The sequence below is a fragment of the Ornithodoros turicata genome, chromosome 6 (assembly GCF_037126465.1).
Source record: "Ornithodoros turicata isolate Travis chromosome 6, ASM3712646v1, whole genome shotgun sequence".
Classification (NCBI taxonomy): domain Eukaryota; kingdom Metazoa; phylum Arthropoda; class Arachnida; order Ixodida; family Argasidae; genus Ornithodoros; species Ornithodoros turicata.
Genome location: NC_088206.1, coordinates 71,115,324 through 71,138,997, shown reverse-complemented (window position 1 = coordinate 71,138,997; position 23,674 = coordinate 71,115,324). Strand labels below are relative to the sequence as shown.

The window sequence follows — 23,674 nt, the reverse complement described above, 5'->3', positions numbered from 1 at the left end:
ACAGCATTGTTGATTTTCGAATAAATTGTTTGTCTCCATTCTCTTTCTTCTTTTTTTTTTCTTTTTGATGGCCACTGGTTGCCAGCAACAGGGGGTGTGGAGTGGAGCTAGACGCTCCGCGATTCGTGTGGTGACTCCCTGGATATTCCCAATGACTGTGGAGGGTCCTAACCGCCAATTAACTGCTAATCTAATGGCGCCCACGTCCCCTGTGTGTTGGCGGCAGCCACTGGTCACTCCATACTACTAGTGCTCCCCACATCGCCTTCCCATCATCCGTTCTCAATACGCAATAGGACACTGTACTGCCGCAGCGGCAGAGAATCACCCACCTCATCATCATCCATTGTATGCGTGTGTAAACAAAGGTCCGACATTGCAAAACCAATATGTTTTGTAGGAAAGAACCAACGTCATCTTCTTTCATCTTGGATGTACCAGTTGCATATGGATAAAGCGACGTGTAAAAGGGTGAAGAAATAGTGTACGGTTTATCTTTAGATGCCCTGCGTACCGATTCAGCGAGCAAGCAGCATGGACTTAGCCAGGACGCGTTCATTCCATGGCAGCAAACAGCCGTTGCAATCTTTTCAGCCAACTTACCTTGGTTTTGATGAACCTCCCTGACACCCTGCGACAGAGCTTAACATGGTCAAGAAGGTTGCCATGTGCAGGATAAGAACAAACTTCATCCTGGGTCGAGTGTTACAGCAGAAAAAAACACATCATAAACAGGTTAACCTGGACTAATGCAACCTTTCCTCCGAGAGATAGCTCAAGCACAGTAGCTCGACGGGCCTTCATATGCCATATGAACCTGCGAGTCGTGGTCGTATCCTTTTTCTTCTACAACTCCTTAAATTTCAGCCCAAACTTTCTTAGAAGTAATTCAACTACGTTTTATGCAGTCATCAATCATATCCTTTATCAAATGTTAAAGGACAGCTGACTTCTTTTTGGACGGCCCTATTTTGCGTGACAGTGTGCGCATGCGTGTGAGATGATGCTGAATCTGCCTGAACGTAATCGATTTTGTTAGATACAGCTGGCGGACAGCTTCATGGATAACAAATAAATTGTAGAAAAGTGGACAAGAGACGAAATGTCAAGACTTGAAGAAGACGTCACTGTCAGGTGATGGTTTGTAATTGAAGTTGTTGGCCAACAAACTGAGGCTGTCGTTTCACTTTTCACCGCATAATGTCTATATCGTATATTACTGTGAATTCCCTGTTCCCGATTTACCGGTTTGATTAATAATTGTTTTCTTGGCAGTGGTGCTGGGTGGTGCTGTTGGTGAAAGGGCAACCCATAGTCGGCCTCACAGAGGTGGGCAACGTCACGACTGACGCCCGGGGGGAATGTGTCTCCTGAGCCGACTTCTAAGCGAACTGTGCCGACAAAATGTGTACATTCATCTATTGATTCTTCATTTCTCTTAAGTCGTCTGAGTTTTTGTCTTCCTCGAACTGCGTTCCGCAATCCGCCTTCATTTTATGTAAAGAGTTTCTGTCTTTATGATCCTATTGTACGTTGCCAAATGTTGCTGAATTCCATTTCAATGTCATGCGACATCTTCTCTCCTTGCTTTGTGTCCTTTAAGAGAGATACAGTCGGACCTCGTTTTATGAACCCTCGATATACGAATCCCTCAACTTACGAACGGCTCCACAGGGAACCCAACTTTTTCCGTGTATTTTGACCTCGTTTGACGAACCCTCGATATCCGAACTATGAACGGATTATTAGGGAACGGACCCAAAGTAGCCAAGCCATTCTGACCTCGATATACGAACGGGCGTTATGAACGCACAGAGGACAGGCCAGTGGACCGGATGATAATGAAAGTTCCTCAGTACATGCTGCCAAGGTCAAACATGCAATGTCCCAACGCCACCACGTTCCACAAACATGATTCACCATTTCCTGAAAGAATAATTCGGGCGTTTACAGCCGAACGGTTGTGAGTTTGGACCAGGTCTCCGAGATGGAAACATCTTGCCATTCCAAGAGAAGGCGTTCAGCCCTGACAGACGGTTACAAGCGTGATATTTGCCGTTGGAAACAGTCTCATCCGCGCGCGATACGGTGCTTTGAGGACCGGGTGGATGAGTCAAGTGTCATACTTCTGTCATCTCTTCTAAACAGGATAGACCTTGCAGAAAGTATGGTGCAAAGCACAATTACGCAATATTTTCAAAAATAAAACTTATTCAAATCAATTTCGCGTGGTTTTGTGAGGTATTTGTGCACTGCACACCTCAGACCTCGATTTACGAATACCTCGATTTACGAACGATTTTCTGAGAAACGAAGGGTGTTCGTAAAGCGAAGTTTGACTGTATTACCATGTGCCTATCGTAACAACTACTACTTTGATAATCTTTCACGTCTGTTTTGGGCTTTTTCATATAGTTTCTATGTAGGTTTCCTTTTTATTGTTCGCATCTTCTTTAGTTTTGTTCAATTACCTTGCTTTCTTGTACAGTATTTTGTATCTCATTTTAACATGTGTGATGTTGTGTGCGCCAATACTAAGCCCTATGAGGCTGTTCTTGGGCACCAATAAAACAACAACAACTGTAAATGCTTCCGAAAGCGTCTCAGGAAAACCCGGCAAAAACCTCACAGAGCACAGCCGGCACCTGGACTGGAACCCGGGTACCCCCAGTCCCATTTCCATTCCTTTGGAAGCCATGTTCTCGTCCCAATGGTTTGTAACGAATGCATGTCTTACGCGGTTGCAGGATGCACAACGATAACGAGATAGAGGGCCATAAAAGGTGGATAAAGTTGGTCTTGTTGTGGATTACACATTACGTTCGTTGTTAGATTACAATTCACGCGTTCATTTCTTGAGAAGAGCGATAATTCTGATTATCACTCTTCTCCAGAAATTAACGCGTCAGAAACTGAATATTTTGCTTCGCAGTTTCCCAAAGGTAGCATGTTCATACCAGTACCTACCTTACTACCAGTACCTGTACCAGTACTGTACCTGTACCAGTACCAGTACCTTACTACCAGTACCTGTACCTGTACCAGTACTACCAGTACCTACCTTCCAGTCATACCATACCAGTACCATACCTTAGTACAGTAAGATGAAGTATAAAAGTATTGTAGAAATTGAGGAAGCAACAATTGGGACGGTGAGTAGCAATAGCTTCCAAATGTAGCGCTCGGAAGAGGTGCCATGACATGGTGGTTATATAGGTTTGATAGATGCGGATGGATTTCGATTACACTTCCCGTGGTTATACGAACTGTTGTGTTGAATAAAATTTCCGTACTCGCTACTGAGCTCCTACGCGTGGTGTCGTCCCTTCTCAGCCCGTCTCCGTGCAGTGCTCGTTTCATCGTGAACTTGTACTGACTAGCCAAACCAATGTTTTTGTCATGTTTGACACATAGACATTTCAACCTTGCGTTAATTATTTTTATTTCATTTCCTTTCAATTATTTCGCCACGGTACAACGAAAGGTATTAAATTAACAGCATATAAAACCTTAGTTCAACCTTGTTTAGAGCATGTATGTGCAGTATGGGATCACTACACATGCGCGCCATCCGAAAATATAGACCACTTTCTGTTTACAAACATGTGGCGTCCCGAGAAGACCGGTTCGAGGTTATATTTTGCTCTGGTTGGCAAGAAGCGGGAAAAACGCGTCTGTTGATAGGCCGAAAAGGCTGATAAGGTTGATAGGTGCCCACCAGCATGCTTTGCGCGGCGGCGAAACGTAATCGATGACGTAGGAGTGCAAGTGGTCTATAGAGAATGTGCTCCCTTGCTTATCTCGTCTAGGTTTCGAAGGACTTCTTCTTTTACACGTCTGGTTGCAAGAATTAAATTTAGATTCCCTTGTGCATAGGCAAAACGTAAATAAACTAAAACTGTTCTTTCCCCTATACAACGGTCAGTTGATATTACAAACAATAATACCTCGTTGAAATTTCTCCTTATTCGGCGAGAATATATCATCAAAAAATGACATTTGTTTTTATTTTTTTGCCAAAAATGTTTATTAGCTGACAAAGGGTTGGGGCGTTAACATGTATGGCATGTTTAGTCACTATGTGTCAGGGCGGAAAAACCTATCAGGTTGTCAAACGGGCTATAGGGTGGACAACCCAGGCCCTTGGATCGCTTTTTGGACACGAAAAGGTGGGGTAGCATGAGGAACGTGCTTTGGAACTGGAGCTTTGTTTTTGTTTGTTTGTTCTATTTTTTTATTTTTCAACACTCCAAGTGAATCCATAAATAAAATTGATCAAACACAACAGCTGCCGTTTCGATCAAACAGCTTTCGGTCAAACGGCGTTCGACCAAATGTCCCGGAGCCTTGCGAGAAAGGCAACCAATGTGTCTAAGCTTTGTGATAAATATTTCGCTTTTTTGATGCAAAACTGTCTTCTCCCAATTCGCTATTATCCAAATGGAGTGTTCCACTCCACCGATGTTTTGCTATGCAAAACCACAACAAATACTTTCATTTTTATTTTCCAAGCGCGGACATGTAGAGCTTGGTGTGACTTCCAGAGCAAAGTTGCCCGCTGATCGGGCAGATATAACCCGACTGGTCTACGTCAACCTGCCACCCTTCTTCCAGCGACCAGTGACAGGAGATTTTTCTTTTCTTGAAGGGACCTTCTCTTCCTTCGGCCGTAGCCGTAAGCGCCAATTTTCCGAGCAGGAGCTGTGTCCTTTCCTTTAGCGAGGAGGGTTGCTACGGTGGCAGCCAAATTCGCTCCTGCGCAAGTGCCAAGCTTGCACGATCCACCAGGTTTTCGAATGCTGTTATAACTGCTGCAAGGTAATGAAGGACCCCCGTTAGAACGCTATACTATATATAGTTGCGTTGCATTATACGGTGCGGAACCTGACGGCACAACTCTGGCACGTAAAAAACACAGACATAAATTATCCTAGCCTGTGTGGTAAATAATGAAAATATTTTACGGCGGTAGCTGTTAACGTGAAGGTTCCAGCTCCCCAAGAACACACACGGTCCTCAGGATGTCCCCACAATGTCATCGTGCGCTCGTCCTTCGATGTCTGTCCGCTGAGCGTCCTGAGGATGACATTCGCGGATTGTCCGTGAAGCGTCATTCAGGTGCGTCCGGTGCCTGTCCCTAGGGGACGCTAGACGGACGGGAATATTACTTTATTTTCAGTTTATATGCTAAGACTCCCCAAATATTGAGTGACACATTTGTTTTGTTTTCCGGGCCAATCCTAGGGGTGAATGACATTTTCCAGAAAAAATCGGTAGCTTATCAAGACAAATGGACAGTAATCAGTGAAACAGAATGTAGTAGTCTCAGTCAAAAACAAACAGGGCACAATAAAATGAATCTAGAGTTGGTCCCTGATGTGCCATCACACTGTCCTAAAATTGTCATTAAAGATATGGCCCGTGAACATTCAGAGTATACTGTGGCGATGCGGTGTAGTGCCAAAATGACACATTGAGGACAATTTGAGGATCAGATTTGACCCTCCTGAGGACGTCACCCCGTCCGTGAATGATGTGCTTAGGCTATCCCAAGGATGTCAATGTGTTCTTGGGGAGGAGATCGCCGTGTCCGTGCGGCAAAAAAAAAAAAAATACGGCAGAATTGCCGCGAGTCCTTCGCGCTGTTTTACCAAGAAGCATAGTTGCCTCTGTGGCAACAGCTTCCTCGTGCCACATGGATGACCAGTCAGCTACTTCCTCGATTTCGTTCTGCAATTTTAGCTAGTGGTAAAAGCAAAACCTACAGAAAGACGCGAGGAATACCGGTGAGGTGAAGCCCAGGGTTGCTGGACTGCTTTTCCGTGGAGGTGCGCACCTAATCACTCAAAGGAAAATATTCCTTTTCTAATTATATGCGCCACTTGGGGATACGAAATTGTATGCACTGAAATATCATACGGTACGGATTGATGTCGCACTGTTACATTAATACGTTTCTGGTGCAGAGTCTTCCTTTCAGGATTAGCTGTCATTCGGTCGGGCATGTAAACTGGGGGAGAAGTTCAAGGAGGATTTCTTCATCAACTCCCGACGAGCCAAAGCCGCAAAATGCAACCTAGAGTACGCGTGCGCAAACCGCGGCTCTCGTGGTAATAACAAAAATCCGAGTAAACCAAACATGTCCCAAGGATATCCTGGGGAAGAACTGAATTTGACATTTAGATATCCCAGGGACGTTCGTGAACGTCCCGTTTACGCCCGTGCGACGTCCCAGGGAATAACTTTCTTGTTTATTTTGCAGCCCGGGGGACGTCCCTTGAATGTCTCTGTTGGGCATTTGGACGTGAATGGGACGTTTACCGTTTCATATCAAATTACTTGTATACTGAGCCATTACGCAGTATTATTATTGTTTCTGTTATTTGTCCACGTTTGAGAAAGTTTTTGATAAATAATCTACATAAACAGTCTATTTGGAGAACGGTATGCGACCGCTGTGTAAAACGCTTATCGTCAACACCACGTCACCTGCATTCGCACATTTCTACTCGCACGCACATACACATATGTGATCATCGAATAAGAGCAGCACCGACAGAGGCCTATAGCAGCTTCTTTTGGCGTAACAGATGGAACATATACTGAAATGACAGTTGTTGAAGTACGTTCATTAATTGTACAGCGGCGTGAACTGTGCTTGTGACGGTGAAGACGTTTTTGGGAATTAAGTCGTTCGTCTGCCAGCAACGCCGGACTATAACCACCTGATGCTTCTGGGGTACCTTCCTCACACATATTGTGTTTTTAATTCACACTATCTTCCATGATGTGATTACTCTGCAAATGAAGGCGTAAAAACAAAATGATTCTCGCTTTGCTTACGTCATTCTATGTATGTGGGTAAATGCGACATTTCCTCATGGATGTATCAGTTACGCATGGATAAAGAGTGGTGTAAAAGGAGAAGGAACGAGTGTACGGTTTATCTTTAGATGTCCCGCGTACCGATTCAGCGAGCGAGCAACATGGACTTAGCCAGGACTCGTCCAGTTCATGACTGCAAACTATGGTGAGCTAGAATGACTGGTGTGCTTACCGGCCTATCCAATGCATGGGAGCGCTTGGTCGCGGCCTTGGCACTCGACCACGTGCGATTGTTTACATGGATGCGCTGAAACTCGCTGCGCGCCTTGCGGAAGGATTTTTGTGGGGATCCGAGGTACTCTTCTGTTTGGTATCACATGACGTTTCCGAGAAATGCAGAGGATCGCACCGCGCCGGCCGAGAAACAGAACAGTGTCGATGCGTGGTTTATCAAGAGCATCACGAGCTCAGTGCAAGGTCGTTGCTTGCTGAGGTTATCTCTCACTCTCTTGCAATTGATAATTTGTTGCGCTTCGGGGAACCCTTCGAGTAGGATTGGCAATGCGTTGGGCGTTCGCTCGCAGCGCGTGCACAATCTATAAGCAACTTGTACCCAGCCGAAAAGCAGATAGCCCCCTGAGCCGGAATTGTATCCATAACCTGACCCCAAGCAACTGAGGGTTTTAGTAAGGGGGCCTCCATAAATCACTGATTGTAAAATACGCGTACAGTTGGTTAGACGAAGTGCAATGGCTATTCCTTGCAATCTAACCGTGCTTGTTTTCTCTCATTCGAAATCGGCTATCGCATAAGGATCGCGTCCAGGCGCAAGTATGCAAGGATTGTGTATCGAAGGCAAGGGAGGAGTCGTTACAGGACCTCGCAGTATTACCCGAGACAGCACGGTTTCAATAGAGAAAGCAGCAGCAACAAATCGTATATTTTCTCATTTCACACAGTTTTCAGAAACTGTTTCTCGCAGTGATTCGCAGGTTAGAGCGCATGAGTCGGATTCGTGCGTAGTGCAAGAATTAAGGGCTTGTGATGCGTATTCTTTCGCGTTTTATTAGGCCGGTAAGTGGCCGGGATAAGTAGGGAAGCGCACCAAGTGTGCGGATAAACAGTTTTCCGCGGTTTAATCACGGGTCAAATAAACCCTCGTCGCTTCCGACACTGACCGGGTGACAAACGTAGGACCGCGCAGTGCTTTACAGACGATTGCCTCATCAAATCATCAAATACCGCGATCATATGTACTACACCGCAATGTAGTTGATGCGATATAAATTACATCTAAGCATGCGACATTATCTTCACTTGTTATCCCTTAACGATAAGTAACCCGACGTTTCGTCGCTTTTCTATTCATCCTGTTCTGAACCCCTTAGCTGGTGTACGTACAAGAAAGTACGTACGTGGAAAGAACTTCGGCGATAATGTGCCTGCTGGTCACAGTCACATCATAACTACTGCTTGTTGCTCGCTATTTTCAAGAAATGAGACTCCATGTAAGAACGGATGGAAGAGTGTTTGGGGAACCCACTCATTGTTTTAGCCCGTACTTATATGTGTACATCTCGCGCTTTTTTTATTGTACACACCAGCATATAAGGCCAATAAAATTTTCTTATATATAACTGCTTTATTGAATGCCAGTATTCAATAGCAAGCAATGGAAGAGCGTCGCTAAAGTTGGAAGTAAGAACGACAAGATAAAATCGGCAATAAAATAAACATTATACCGCCCTTGTTTTCCGAATATTCACCAACTGAATGAGTGAAAGTGCGGGTAGTCAGATAACAATGCTGAATTTCTGAAGAAAAAGACTATAAATTATGCAACAGCTTCGTTTGCAGCGGACACAGAAAACTTTTCTTGAAGAACGAAGATGACGAAAATAGCAGCCCCGCTCGGCATGTATCATGATACCTGATAACAGCGCGACGATGTCTTTCTGGAAATGATAAAGATTAGCGAAATTACGGGGGGGGGGGGGGGGGGTAACCCTGAATGCTGTATCAAAATAGGACGGTATACACCGTCTGCTTAGCATAAAAGGTGGTGGATACAACAGAGCGACCTGCCTATCTGTCTGGCGGCACATGCTGCTCAGTCCGGGGGGGCGTTCTGGACAGACTTCATAGCCAACTGAGCTGACATTTGTCTTAAAGTGTACGAGGAAAGCCCAGCCTCAGACAGCACAGCTTCCTCCGAGATTCGAACCCAGGTCACCTCCCAGTCTCGGTATGCCATGTCAGCATAAAGGGAATAACACATAGTGAACCCCAGCACCAGGAGGGACGCCGCAGATTTACCAGCGTTCAGGGAGTGGCCCGAACTTGACCCCCTTTGGAGTTGCTGGTTCTGCTGAAGCTATCTTCCCAAATTTGGGCGGATTTGTAAGAAAGACATCTGCTCCTGAGCACTAAAGTTATGAAAGTTCTCTCTCTCTCTCTTTTTATCAGTCATGATGTACTTTGTGAACTTGGCTGCTCTGTGGTGGCGTCCATGACAGCAAAGTACAGGTCGCTGCTCAGTTATGGAGCGAACACTAAGGACTGTTGTGCTGAGAATGCGCCCCCGTTTTGAGAGATGCTCACCTCATCCAGTGTAGGACGAGTTTATTCTGCTGGGACTGTTTATGTTTTCCCCTTTGGTACGGGTACCAAATTTACAAAGCCGGGAAAGGGGGAGAGCAGTGACATAGTGTATAAACCCTGTTCTGAAATCGTAAGCAAAAACCATTGCTTCTACGACGAAGGTATAAAAGAGACAGTTTTCAGAGACAGTCGTAAAGAAAGACAGTCGTTCCTACAGGATGTGACTTTCTGTCTAAACAGGATCTCACCTTCTACTACCTCTGGTACGATGTTCGCGACAAATACATAGTACACCCCGACTTTTGCTTGTCAAACGACGCGATTACATGTTATGAGGTAAATAAGGAGATGTTCACAGCTTGCATAATTTGATGTCAAGAATTGGCTGAGGTATCTGACTGATTTTCCAAATACTCTGCATCTGTGAGTACATGACGCTGTTTTTGGAAATGGAAAAACTTCAGGGCCATGAGTATGAAATGATTTGTGTGACTTTCAGAGCGTGTGTCACGATGGTCCAGTCTGTCGCGCCCAAAACTTTATACATTGTGCACCAGTGTATCATTGCATTATATCACAAGCGCATCATGTTGGATTGTACAACAATGGCATGTAACACATCCTGCAGCCAAAATTTTAGCCAACATGCCTCAAAACGGAGGTATTTTATTACCAAACAGGGGCTGGGCATATACAGACAAGCAGCAAACCAGTATGTACTTTGCTGTGAATGCAAACTACCTCAAGTATACCTTTATGACTATCGAAGTCACTTCCATGTACATTAATTTATACATAACGTATCTGTGTGAAGTACCCAAGGAGACTGGAATGGAATGCCTTTGTGCTACCTCACAAAACATGTGAGAGCTTCACACAGAATTGTACATAACGAAAATACTCTACTCAAGTTACTTTGCCTTAAGTGCTTTTGGGAGTAACTTGGTATCTTACAAATACTTTTAAAAGGCAGTATTTATTATCTTGACTTGAATACTTTTTTAGTATATTAATATACATGCTTGCAGCACTCAAAGTCCACTCCATTCCTCCCTTTTATTTATTTATTTTTTTTCTTTGAGTTATATATGGCTAGGCGAACACCCTCTTGAATAAAGTATGTAACTACAAGGTCACTAATTACCTAAAATTCATTTATTAACCTCTTTAATTAGGGGATTTCGCGCAGAAGCGATGTAGCAGAACTAGAGATATTCCTTATCCCCCGAAGAGAATTATCTCCCGATTATCACAAGAATAATCGAAGGGCATTGAAACACTGCCTTTACCGCAACATGCGAAAACGCGAACTTCTCCGTCCGTCGTAATCATATCTCCGAAGCGTGGCGTGTCTGCACGCCCACATTTTTTCTCCCTCCCCCTGTATCTGCCAGATTGCTTCAATTTCGGCCATCGCGGGAACTCCCTGCCGCTCCCAGGTGCTCTTTGCGCATGAGGTCACGTGGCCTTGAGGGCGCAAGAAGCGGCAGCGGGCCGAGCCCTTGGTAGCCACCTATCGGCAGGCCCGTCGTCACGACCCGGTTTCAGTCGCCGTTCAGCGCACCATTCATTCTAGCTCACCATATGCAAACAGCTATTGCAATCTTTTCAGTCAGCTTACCTTGGTTTTGATGAAACTGCCTTTCCCCTGCAACAGAGCTTAAGATGGTCAAGAAGATTGCCATGCACAGCACAAGGACAAACTTCATTCTGTGTTGCATGCTACAGCAGAACAAACACGTATAATAAAGAAAGTCAACCTCGGCTATAGCAACCTTTCCTCCGAGGGATAGCTCAAACGAGGTGGCTTTATATTGCAGCTACGACCCGTGGTCTCATTCTTTTTCTAGTACGCAATCTTAAATTTCAGCCCAAACTTTCTTAGAAGTAACTCAATTACTTTTTACGCAGTCATCGATCATGTCCGTTATCGAAAGTAAGGGCAGTTTACATGACAGTTAACATGTTTCGAAGGGCCCTATTTTGCGTGACAGTGCACATGTGAGTATAACAATCTGCCTGAACGCGATCGATTTGTTAGACACAGCTGGCAGACAGCTTCGTGGAAACCAAGATATTATAGAAAAGTGAACGAGAGACGACATGTTGAGGTTTGAAGGAGACATCACTATCGGGTGACGCGGTTTGCAATTGAAGTTGTTGGCCAACAAACTGAGGCTCTCGTTTCCCTTCTCACTGCACAATGTCTATAAGATATATAGGGATTGAAAGACTGACGTATGTGGCCTATGGTGAAGTTCCTGTATTACCTACCAGCAGATCGACGGCACCTCGAGATAGAGCAAGGAGTGTCACTCACGGAGAAACGCAGGACCGTTCAGGAAAAAGAACGTTACCTGAAACAAATGAAACTCAACTTTGCGAGGCGACACAATACGGACCTCCCGGACATTCAAGTAGAACGACCAATTATGTGCTAGTGAGAAAAGGACCTCCGGGGTCACCCACCAAATTTATGGGACCTTATATCGAGTCGTAGTAGTGCCACCATGTCGTTTACGTGTGCACCGGCCCCAGCCCTCGATGGTATGAGGAATCGTTGCTGGGGTGTGGCAAGTTGAGCAAACAAACAAACACTAATTCGACTGAAATTCACGTGCTCGTGTCGTCTCGTGTCGCTACGCGGAGTAACAAAATACTCCTAATAATATTTCTTCCCAATTGTAAAAATGTGTGCAAGTGTCGAGAACGAGTTGATATCACTTCTTTGTCGCCGGCAGACTCGTATACGTAACAGGTAATTGCGTTACTAGTAATCAATTACTTTTCTGAGTAATTTGTAACGTATTCGATTACGTTTCTGGAAAAGTAATTTTTGAAGTAATTCAATTACAATTTTCAGTACTCAATTACCAAGTACTTTGAGAACAAAGAATCCACATTGTTCGGAAAGACAAAACCAAATTCGATGACAGCCCTCATATATTTAGAATTTTTGTGCGACAATTTTTTACCCGAAGTCAATAGCCACAGTGTTCCGCACGTGCAGTGTATTTTTGAGTGCACTGTCCTCTCCCCATTCATGTAGACTATCTTTCCGTAACTCTCTGTCTTGCGCGGAATACTGTCGACGTCACAACGATGTCGACCATTTGCTATGACTTGTCGTCGTGGCATAGTTACCTAGCATGTTCAAAGCGGTGGAGAGAAGGGTTTGAAAAAAAATTGTTCAAATGCCCCGCTGTGCCTCCTTCAAACAAAATTTCTTTCAGCTTTGAGCCTCAACTCATGCTACTTATTGGTGCCTTGTACCGTGCTTGTACCTTGCAGTGCTCGCGGTTATGCATGACGGCGTTCAGACACTTCTGTACTTTTTCCCTCAGATATCGAAAGTAATTGGCAAAGTAACGCGTTACTTTTCTAGACGTTATTTCCTTACTTTTTTCCGGAGAGTAAACTGTAACGGAAAAAAAAATTGAACATGAAAGAACTGATGTTCTGAGGCTGGAACACATAGAAAAGACAAATACACACAAAAGCCTCAAATGCCTATAAAGATGTCCCTTCAGTTGACGCGCCTTTGGAAGTCGCTGGGGCGGTGTTTTAGCATAGCTCAATAGACCTGTACCTGTTTGTAAACAAATGACGTCATAGTGTTCGACAGCGCCACCAATTTGGTAGAGTTGAACTACGTTCAAAGCTAGTGGCGAACAAGGCCGCGCCCGAAAGCCACGGTCTTGAGGGGATTACGATGGTCTCTGAAAAGGACGCGACCTTCGGTCCTACTTTTCTTTCAATAAGAGGCACTGAACGTAATCCAGAAAATGTGGGTTCGAGTCCTACAGCCTGGCTAACCTTTTCAGTGACTTCCATCTCTGATCTGGAAAAAATTACTTTTTCGTACAGCGTAACGATAATTCATTACTTTATTATCATTATTAACGTGTACAAGCCCGCTTGTCGGGCTGATGAAGCCTGGGCTAGTTGAGGTCAACCCGCCACTCTTCTTCCAGCGACCAGTGACAGAAGATCTTTCTTGTCAGGAACAGATCTCCGCCTCCTCCGGCCGAATCCCTGTGAGCCCGTGCCGCCAGGTGGGGATATGGGCTTTGCAATCTGGCTAGCCAGGTTCTGTCCTACACAGGTGGGAAAATTGCAGCGGGGACTGCTACAGAAAAGAAATGGGACACGGTCGTTACAACATTCCTTATTTTAACTACGCAGCGTATATGACAAATAAATGACGAGACAAGGCTTCAGCCCCTTGGTACTATAGAGCAGTGATGGCCAGTAGTTAGCTACATGTAGTTAAACTACTTGATTGTATAGTTAAAAAGTAGTTATCAAGTACTTGCAGAAATGTAGTGTGCAACTACTAGTTAGACTACTATTTCGAGTAGTTAACTACAATAGTTAGGTTACTGCAGGCGCCAACTAATTCCGATTTTGCCGCAAGCTTCGCGGCACGATCGTGCTTCCGACTTATACCTCGAGCTACTTGTTTGATGAGAACGGAGGTGCAGAGCAATTGTGCCGTGCATGTGTACTAAATCTTCACCTTTATCGCTGCTTGTGATTCATATTTAGGTGTACAAGAACACTATAGAATGGGATTGGTGTTGACGGACAACGTTAAGTAGTACCTCGTAGTAACTTACCTCGATCTTGAAGTCCCTCCATCCTGGCCTGCGACGGAGCTCAAGATGGCCAAGAAGATTGCCACGAGCAGCACAAGAACAAATTTCATTCTGGGTCGGGTGCGTTATAGCGGAATAAACAGGTAATAAGGAAGTCCAGCTCGACTATGGCGTTGAGGAAAGCTCTCCTATGAAAGGTAGCCGAACACGCAGTAGCTTGACGGAGCTCTAATTGCAGTCCACGACCCGCGGTCTCCTCTCGTCTGTGATCTTCAATTTGAGACCAGACAATATATTACTATTATATATATATATATTATTATTACTACGAAATATTATTAATTTTTCTTGGAGCAATATCAACGGATAACAACAACTCTGATGATGAATTGTAATAAAAATAACTGAAGAAAGGAGTAATGAGATTATTTTGTCACCAGCCATCAATCATGTCTTCTATCTAATGCATAGAGAGTCTCTATCATTGAGTAGGAAATTGGTTAGTATTTGCGAAGAACAATCTTCGAGTTTTGCAACCACTTTAAAGTAGCGCTGCCCTTATGTTTTTTTGACGGTCCTATTTTGAGTGATCGCGTATTGTGCGAGAGTTGGCATTATAATTTGGCTAACGTAATCGATGTGTTCGATACAGCCGGCAGACAGCTGCCTGGTAACTTATAGCTATGAAATGTCAAGGAAATATCGGTTAAAGGAAACTGCTAGACGCATTATCCTGGTGGCAACATAACGTGGATGGGGACCACTGGCTTTTTCAAAAGAAAAACGAATAAAAACAAGAATCAAACGCTTTTACGTGAAAGAGGAGCTAATTAGTAACCTAATTAAAGAGGAATGACCCTCGCCTATTGCGTGAAACGTATAAAAATAAAATTTTATCACCGGCTTTCGCAAGACTGCAAGTTTCGAATCCGTTAGGCTTAGCATTCCCGTGTTTCTCCAGCGCTAAAGGTGAATCATATGGGGTTGTTGAAATGCATAAAAAAAACTTCTAGTCCACAGAATTTTTTAATTCTTACATTTTTAGATTCAGTATATGAACTTCTTCCACTTCTACGCAATATTTACCTTCCTAACCCTTTCACTAATTTTTAAAAACGAGTGGTCCCGATACAGAACTACAGCCCACAACGTTACAACAACAACAAAAATTCAGTGGCGATTTAGAGGCAAATGCGAGAGAAACACGTCAGCACGAAACGCCTTTTCCAGACCATACTTGACTTCCGGTCTTCCGGTAGCCCTTTCTAAAGATGGTTACCGGGCTCTTCCATCTTCTGGAGTCTGAAGGGCACGAGTTTCACTCGGAGTGCACGTGGTGTATCTATGCAAAGCAAGCGCGAACTAAGTCGTAATAACAAACCACATACCGCACAGGATTACGACACTGGCCTTTTCAGACGATGCAACTCTTGGGATTAAGCCTCCTTTTCTCCGTATTGCCAACTGTAGGATGAGACCCTCCTTTTCTTTCCGAGGTGGACTGAGAACGCGAGTACCACTAGTACAAAGAAGCCACTCGTGACCTTCTTGCTGGAATACTGGAGGAGGAGGAGGAGGAGGAGTGTCGTTGGGAGGAACCCGAGAGGTCTGCCTGCCTGATTAGGCGGCATGTTTCTCGGGGAGGGAAAGGTGGTGGAGAGGAGGAGAGGAAAGGGTGAAGTGGAAGACCGAGCGGAATCCGCTCGGGGGGAGGATAGCTGCGTCCATGGGCCGACTTCAGGGGAACTGTGCCGGCATACGCCTATTACACATCTGAGGGAAACCCAGGAAAAACCCCAGACGGCACAGCCAGCCCGCGGATTCGAACCGCGGAGCTCCCAGTCTCCAAGCGCACGCGTTACCGCTGCGCCACCGGAGCTGGTAAGGCTTTTTCAGACGATGCAACTCTTGGGATTAAGCCTCCTTTTCTTCGTATTGCCAACTGTAGGATGAGACCCTCCTTTTCTTTCCGAGGTGAACTGAGAACGCGAGTACCACTAGTACAAAGAAGCCACTCGTGACCTTCTTGCTGGAATATTGCTTTGTGAAACGGCGCTGTTCTCCGCACGCGCTGTCCTGTCCTGTTTCGCTATGTCTACCAACGTCATGATTACGTCACGGTGACGTTTCTTCGGTAGAGGTCTACTGAAAGAAAGGTAGGACTGAAAGTCGCGTCCCTTTCAGGAACCATCGTATAATCCCCTCAAGACCGTGGCTTTCGGGCGCGACTTTGTTCGCCCCCTAGTTTGGAGCGTAGTTCAACTCTACCAAATTGGTGGCGCTGTCGAACAGTATGACGTCATTTGTTTACAAACAGGGAGAGGTCTATTAAGGAGTTGAATAATGAATTTTACGTTAAGACCTTGCTTTGGGCGTGTTGGTATATATCAGAATTCATTGGAAGCGCTACTTGGAGATTCTTTAGGTGGCCTTAGGCTTGTTCCTCTGAGATTCCTTTTTTCTTTTTTTTTTTGCATATTGCCTAGGATTTTCTAGCAACCTTTCCCGTGTCCTAGGAAATTTCCAGCAAAGCAGAAGCGCACTCAAAAGCGAGCGACCAGCGACACATCAGACTGGCAGCGTGCTTGTTTGCAAGGGACAGTGGAGAGAAATAGCACTGGGTTCTGTTAGAGTCACTCTACTATGACCTGAACCCAGGGTAGTTACAATACTTGCAGAGCAACACTCCGTTCATGTAGTGACTAATTAGAGCGAATGCGGCAGAGATAATTTGGTATCGAGTCTTCGGAACTCCGGCTGCAATAAAAACAATCATTTACTACGAACCCAAGCGACCACACATGGCTTTGATATTTCGCCGCATCACCAACGCTTTGTACTACGCGCCCGAATATTGAAGAAAAGCGAATTATCGTTTTATTTGCCGATATCCAACCCTTCGGCGTCCAGCTCCTCGGTCATCCTTACACGCTTTGCAAGTGGGAGTGCTGTCAGCGCAGCTCACCAGTTTCTCCCTTTCCTCTGTTGCACGTGGTTCCTTGCGTGGTTGCCTTTGGGTTCTTTTCCCAAATAAAGGGGGCAACATTTCAGGGGGAGGCGCACATTTGTGCGTGGACCCATGTCGATTATACACACTTATTGCCGCCTCGTCAGGGGACAGACATTTTGTCACGTGGTTTCTCCAAGCTTTACCCTCTCCCCACACGCGGCCGGAAGAAGTGTCGCGCCGTGCGGGTTCTCCTACAGACGCAGCCTCACTGGCAGATAGATTTGATAGGCACAGGCAGATAGATGACAGAGCCTGCTGCGAGCTCACCTCAGGTCATGACCTACGCACCATGGCGACTTCACTGAGAGTGAAATCATATGCGAATAAACCTTAATGGGTTATCCGGTTAATCCATACCGTAACCTTTCAACTCCTTACCTCAATACCTTTCAACTCCCGTTCTGATTTCCTATCGCCTCGATCACGAACGCAAAATTGAACCCTGCTGTTTTCGCACTGAAGTAATCAAAAAAAGAGGGAGGAAAAAAATTCGGCGGGCTCAGCCTTGTCTGAGCCGTAGTGTTTTACATGAAAACGTCACGCTTTCCGATACCTTTGCTCCTTTGGGGGGATTTTAATGACAAGGCGAGAGGGTAAGGGATCGCTGTGCGTGCCGGCAGTCCAGGGCCGTTTATGAGGAGAGTTCGGCCATTCTGCGATCTCTTGCCGCCCCGAGGTGGGGAGCCGCCGTGACGTCAGAGCCGTCATCGCTCCGCCCTCTTGACCGGGATGAAAGGCGAGCCGTGGCGGCACGGGGCGATTTCACGGCTGTTCCTCTGCTCCAAAATGGCGGAACTGGGGGATTTCAAGGAGATAGCATTGATCCAAAATGGTGCCACCGGACTTGTCGCCGCCCGTGGTGTGACGTCATGCGGTGCGCTTCGAGACAGGCTCCTCCCAATGGCGAAACTCTCCTAATAAACGGCTCTGCGGCAGTCGAATTTGCGTCCGCCGCTAATCATCTTTGGCGCTCCCGTAGCTCTCTCGATCACTCGGATCACTTTTGGGTTCCTCTCGAGCCAACCATATTTTAGTTTCCTATATGTGCCGACATTCTATATAGCTAAACTGATATTTCAAATTTGCAATTCGATAAAATTTTGCTTATTGTTGTTGAAGCCGATATATCGCTTAAGGTCCAGGTAGAACCTCTCAAGCGCTTTCCAACGAGACCTCGAGCGGCGCCCTAGCTTCACGCGTTCGCGAGATAGACTGCCCGCTAAGGTACGCGTACCCCTATGTTTCCGTCTCTCCCGCACGCGCACGCCACCCTCGGAGATTACGTCAGCCGCCGCACTGACCTTGTTAGCTAGAATCTTACACGTGTAAGCATTATGGATTTAGTCGGTTGATTGCTATCGGTTTATTATTCGGAGTTATCGCGTCATGAAATTCGGCACGATTTCGTTGCATCGCAAATTTTTGATCTGGCCATCAAACCGAACTTTCACAAAGTTTTCAAGTCTTTTTTTCTTTTTTGCCTGAATACTGTTCCCAGAGCGGAACTGCCTTCCTTTAGACTTTGTGCTCTCAATGAGTAGTGACATATATCCACAAATAGGATGTGTTCCCTTCACCCCGAGTGGTATTCGCATTTCCGTGAATACTTATTTTATCTGGCTGGGTTTTTGCGATCTTCCAGTGGTATCACGAATTGTGCATGTCGCATTTTTCTTGCAATATATTTGTACAGTGTCCTCTCTCCCCTTACGCGTAATGCCACAGTCGTGGAGCTGTAGGAGTTTCCTGTAATAAATCACTCCACCGCTGTTATTACTAAACATTATTGCAAAAACACCGTGCTCTACAGACAGAGCTTCGATTATGGAATATATAAAAACGGTGTTTAACCGTATGCTCATAGATGGTTTCTCAACACATTCCTTCTATTTTTTTTGTGTAGGCCACGAATGGTGCACAGACGCAGAGAAGAAAACAAGAAAGAGTGCGAGACATGTGGGAGATGGGACTCCAACCCACCACCTCAGAGTCTTCAGAATGGCGTTGGAGCTTCCGTCAACGAGCAAACACTGTATCTACTCGACCACAAGCAGCACAATATTTTGGCCCAATACTGGCCGGACATTGGCAATGCCGGTACAACACTGGGCCAACATTGGGCCAAGACGCCTCTCATAAAGCCGTATAGCCAACAGACAAGCTTTTATTTCGTTTCTAGGTAACAAACGACCACAGAACACGCAGCAAAGTGCTGCCATTGTGTAAATATTTGTGTAGAACCATGCAAAGGTTACATTTAACAGTAACTAAAAAGCATCTTCTAAAAGTCATTAAATGGCACAGGACCGTTAGACTAGTGACATGGCACTTCGTCAACAATTTCCCTATCAGTGCTCCGAGCACGAGAGTATGGTGTACCAATCCAAACATCGACTCATTTTATCAGATCACCGGAAGTCCCACACTATCTTGGTAATTAATTCAATCATTGCGGCACAGCAGAGGATTGCCACTGTCCCTTAAAACGTTGTATCTGCGTGTGCAATCGTGACCATGCTTTGTCATTGTTCCGGTTATCGTACCGGTATACTTTCTGATTACACCACCGTAATGAGCAAACTTGAGAGGCCGAGGTACTCTCGTTAAGTTGACAGCACCGTCCTCAGTGATCCAGGATCCGAAGGTTTCCGGACACGATCTTGTTCTCCAAGAGCGCGCAGCTGGGGATGTCTATCCGCTCCCCGTGGTTTGCTATGATTATCACCGTGCCCTGCATTATCATCAGTGGAAAGATTAAAAAGCAAATAACTCTCGTTCTAGCAGTTACCCTGGAGAAAATGGTTAAAAATTGGGCTGTTCGGTACATCATACTTTAAAAGCGATAAAACCCCCATGCCGGGGAACAAGCCAACAGACGACACAACACACAGGCACAGACTGACTGATAATAAATCCTTGTTCGTCAGTCTGTGCCTGTGTGTTGTGTCGTCTGTTTACTTGTTCCCCGGCACGGGGGTTTTATCGCTTTTAAAGTACCCTGGAGCACGACCTACTACAGTGAAACCCGCGTATAACGATACTGACGGTAATCGCGAATTCCGTCGTTATACGGGGTACATCGTTAAACGAGGGCTGACCTAAATAGCGCATCCCCGAAAAGTCGCGCGCCACCCCGCGTGTAGCAAAACAAAAAGAAACAGATGCTAAGAAAAAAACGCCAAGCTGTGTGGCATCGCACTAGCTTTGGAAAACAGCGACCAGAACTTGTGGAGAGAATCGGGGAACATATCGGACATCTTCTGGCAACACTACACGTCACCATTCCGTAAGTCGGCTTCACCTAGCGCCTGCGTGCTTTAGGAGAAGCTTGCTTTAGAACACTGTCGCGCGATTCGCGGGTTTAATTCTTTTGATGCGGATTTCGGATGATACGAATTCTTTCCGCTACCCCGTGAGATTTTTATAATCGAGATTGTACTGTATCTTATCGCAGTGAAAATCGCCGCGAGGTTACGCGCACGAGACAGCGTCCCACATAGTCTTAGAGTACTCGGAACCGCGGCCTCCATCGCTGTACGCGGGTCGTTTCCCCATAGAAACAATGTATATTTTGACGGCAAAATCATGAACCATCGTTTTACGAGGGATATCGTTATACGCGATTATAACGGCCATGTCATAATCGGCAACCCTTATGAGGAGCCCGTCCGCACGATCCGCTAGGGGCGCTACTCATCGGCACGAGAGATCTGCACCACGATTGGACGACGGAAATTTGAATTCTGAACGCGCAGAAGCGCATGTACGACTACCGTAGCAGATGACAGCGATAGCTCCTAGGAAAACGCGTAGAACGATGATGATAATCAACCTCAAAATGAAACATATCTGTGGAATATCCACCGCTTGTACAGAAATACTAAGGTAAGCTGAAGTACAAAGTATTGTAGAAGTTGAGGAAGCAATATAATCGAGCCGATGAGTAGCGCCACCGTTACCTTCCAAAAATGTGGCGCCTACGACATGGTCGTTATAATCTAGTAGGTCGTGCTCTGAAGATGAGCTCGGAAATTCGCCTTTCTCACTCTCGCCCGCATGTGCCGGCAACACCTTTGCAGAGAAGTTGTAAGGCAAACGTACCCGCAGCACCACGCCTTTCCCGAAGGTGACGTCTCCGGACACGGTGAGGTGGTCCAGCTCCAGGATGTCCGGAATGCTGGCGAATCGGCTCAAAAAGTCCCGCACCTAGGAATTTGTAGTGTCACAATATCGGCAGAGTGATTGATTGATTAGAAAAAGAACAAAGCGGAGGTGTAGTACCACCCCTCATGTGTACGCAGCTCACATATGTGAGCATTCGAAGGGGTGTCAGAGCTCATCGGCACTCTCGTATTCCTTGCTAAATGCACTGCCCTTGCGCTCGAACAGCCTACAGCGACCAATAGGCTGTGTAGTAGTACTACTACTGTCTAACAGGGACGTTAGAGCTCACCAAGTGCAATGGCATACCTTTCCAAACGTGTGGTCTCCGAGCTTGACCAGGGGAACACTGGGAAAAGCACGCAGGGGACTCATGACTAAGCTGCCACTCTTCATGCTGTACAAGTTGCTCATGACCAGCAAGAGGTCGGACGTCTTCTTCACGGGCAGGAAACGACTCCGCGGGACATTGATCCCTGCAAGGGGCAAGCGCAGCAGTCGGTAGGGCTCCGCAAAGTGCGCTCGCCTCTCATCTACTTGCCTATGGCATAGTTGAAATCCTTCATGGCTGCACCAGCGGCAGTTTCCAACTGGATTACGTTGACGCCCGAATCTAATGTCTGCGAAACGGAGAAGGATATGTGCTGCCAACTTTCAACCAGATTTTGCTTGAGATTGGGACGCATCCAAAATTTTTCGAATCCGAGTCCGAATCCGAATCCAATGAAGGTTCCACGAATCGACGAATCTTACGAATCCCGAATCTTTCGAATCCTTGCTTTAAAGAGAGATTTTAAAAAGCCAGGAAATAAAAAAACACTTCTAGCGAAACGTGTTTTGAAGCAGAATATGATGCCTTTTCGTTTAATGAAAAACAAATTAAGTAATGCTATAATATACCCAAATAATATATTATAGCATTATTTAATTTGGTTTTCATTAAACAAAAAGGCATCATATTCTGCTTCAAAACACGTTTCGCTAGAAGCGTTTTTTTATTTCCTGGCTTTTTAAAATCTCTCTTTAAAGCAAGGATTCGAAAGATTCGTCGATTCGTGGAACCTTCCTTGGATTCGGATTCGGAAAATTTTTGATATATATATATACCCAATAAATATAATATACCCAAATACCCATATATATATATATATATATATATATATACCCATATAGCTCTTCTTAAACGTAACTTGTTTAACGTGCTGTTCGTCGACTACAAGAACTGCATAAATTCTCGAGCCTGAATTATTTCCATAAGGCTAAAGCAACAATCAAAAGCAAAACCATGTTATACTTTTAAACTTGTAACGTAACAGTTCCTGCCTGAGCTCTCTCAGTCCAGAGCAATGTAAACAAACAAAACAAGAAAACGCCCGTCGGTCAAATGAGGCTCTCGGCTGATTCCGGAGGCGCCAATTTTGAAACAGAAACGAACAAAACGTGGTTGGTGGATTCGAAAAGGTTAGATTCGCCGTTTCGGGCATTGGGATTCGGATTCAAGCAATCCGAATCCGGATTCGTTTTGGCACATCGCTGGATTTTACGATGTTGCAGACGAGCTGTGCAAAGCCAGTCTGCTCACGAGCACGCTCACTCAATAAAGAAAGTAAAATTGCTTAACAATTTCTTTTTTTTTTACTTCTGGGAGCCATAAAATTGGGTGCGATTATCGTGCAGTCCCGATTTTTAATCGGCACGTGGAACACACGGTGGGGCATCAAGGTTGATATACTACCACTGCCCAACTTACTAAATCTACCGTGTGACGCCTTCAAGCGTAACAGCTGATCATGCGGATGATGTGCTTCTTTGTGTGCACTGTGCCACTGCACCTGGCGCCGAAGATACCCCCCAAGTAGCACAACATCTTGGCCCAATATTGGCACAATATCGGTCCAATATTGGGCCGGTATTGCCAATATTGGTCCAATATTGGGCCAAGATGTTGCGCTACTTGGGCCAGAATATCTGAACCCAACAGTTTGACCTGTCTCTCTGGTAGGACACATCAGGCAAGTGTGGGGCGGAACACGCACGAAAATTCGAGCTGTTCCCGAAGAAGTGGTCCCAAACACGGGGCATGAAGGTACACTGGTTCTATGAGGGAGTTCGATGGGTGGGAATAGCCTTGTCCATTCAAATTTTGAAATCCGAAAAACGGTCCAAGAAAAACTGGAAAAAGCATGGTAAAAAAAACTGTCCAGAAAAAGCTGTGGTTTGCAAAACCAGAAGATAGTCCCAATGTCCATTTCACCATCATTAAAACTTTCAAAGAGTTTGAATTCGGGCTGTCGAATAAGTTCCACAATGTACTGAACCTACCTTATTATTAACAATTACTTCCATGTCGATAGCTCCGCTGCTGACGAGTTCGGATATACTATTCAGCCTCATCCACAGGTTGTTAGTGTTGAAGATCCTGTTTTCGAAGGTACAACATGCAGGATGATATTAGAACTACGCGACACAGCAAAGTCGG

General features: G+C 45.4%; 2 protein-coding genes and 2 long non-coding RNA genes across 5 annotated transcripts in view; 2 read left to right on the top strand and 2 right to left on the bottom strand.

The window, feature by feature from the left end:
- Positions 1–23,674, top strand: part of LOC135397284 (protein farnesyltransferase subunit beta-like) — a 221,835-nt gene that overhangs the window by 47,534 nt on the left and 150,627 nt on the right. The gene's annotated exons all lie outside the window — the stretch shown is intronic.
- On the bottom strand, positions 4,488–11,251 carry LOC135397281 (uncharacterized). Of its 2 annotated transcripts, none has more exons than XR_010423625.1 (2): positions 11,048–11,251; positions 4,488–4,811 (listed from the first exon to the last, which is right to left on the bottom strand). It is a non-coding gene; the product is annotated as an uncharacterized LOC135397281 (long non-coding RNA). The 2 variants fall into 2 exon arrangements; XR_010423624.1 differs by lacking the exon at positions 11,048–11,251 and adding an exon at positions 7,058–7,244.
- Positions 6,968–19,351, top strand: LOC135397282 (uncharacterized). The gene is made up of 2 exons (XR_010423626.1): positions 6,968–7,030; positions 18,938–19,351. It is a non-coding gene; the product is annotated as an uncharacterized LOC135397282 (long non-coding RNA).
- The window catches only part of LOC135397280 (UTP--glucose-1-phosphate uridylyltransferase-like), a 23,962-nt gene continuing 19,468 nt past the window's right edge, over positions 19,181–23,674 (bottom strand). The window contains exons 12-16 of the mRNA XM_064628737.1: positions 23,518–23,614; positions 21,737–21,815; positions 21,505–21,671; positions 21,136–21,240; positions 19,181–19,765 (exon numbers count right to left, since the gene is read on the bottom strand). Of these exons, the coding sequence (XP_064484807.1) occupies positions 19,658–19,765; positions 21,136–21,240; positions 21,505–21,671; positions 21,737–21,815; positions 23,518–23,614 (556 nt within the window). The 3' untranslated portion in view covers positions 19,181–19,657. The remainder of the gene's footprint in view (positions 19,766–21,135; positions 21,241–21,504; positions 21,672–21,736; positions 21,816–23,517; positions 23,615–23,674) is intronic.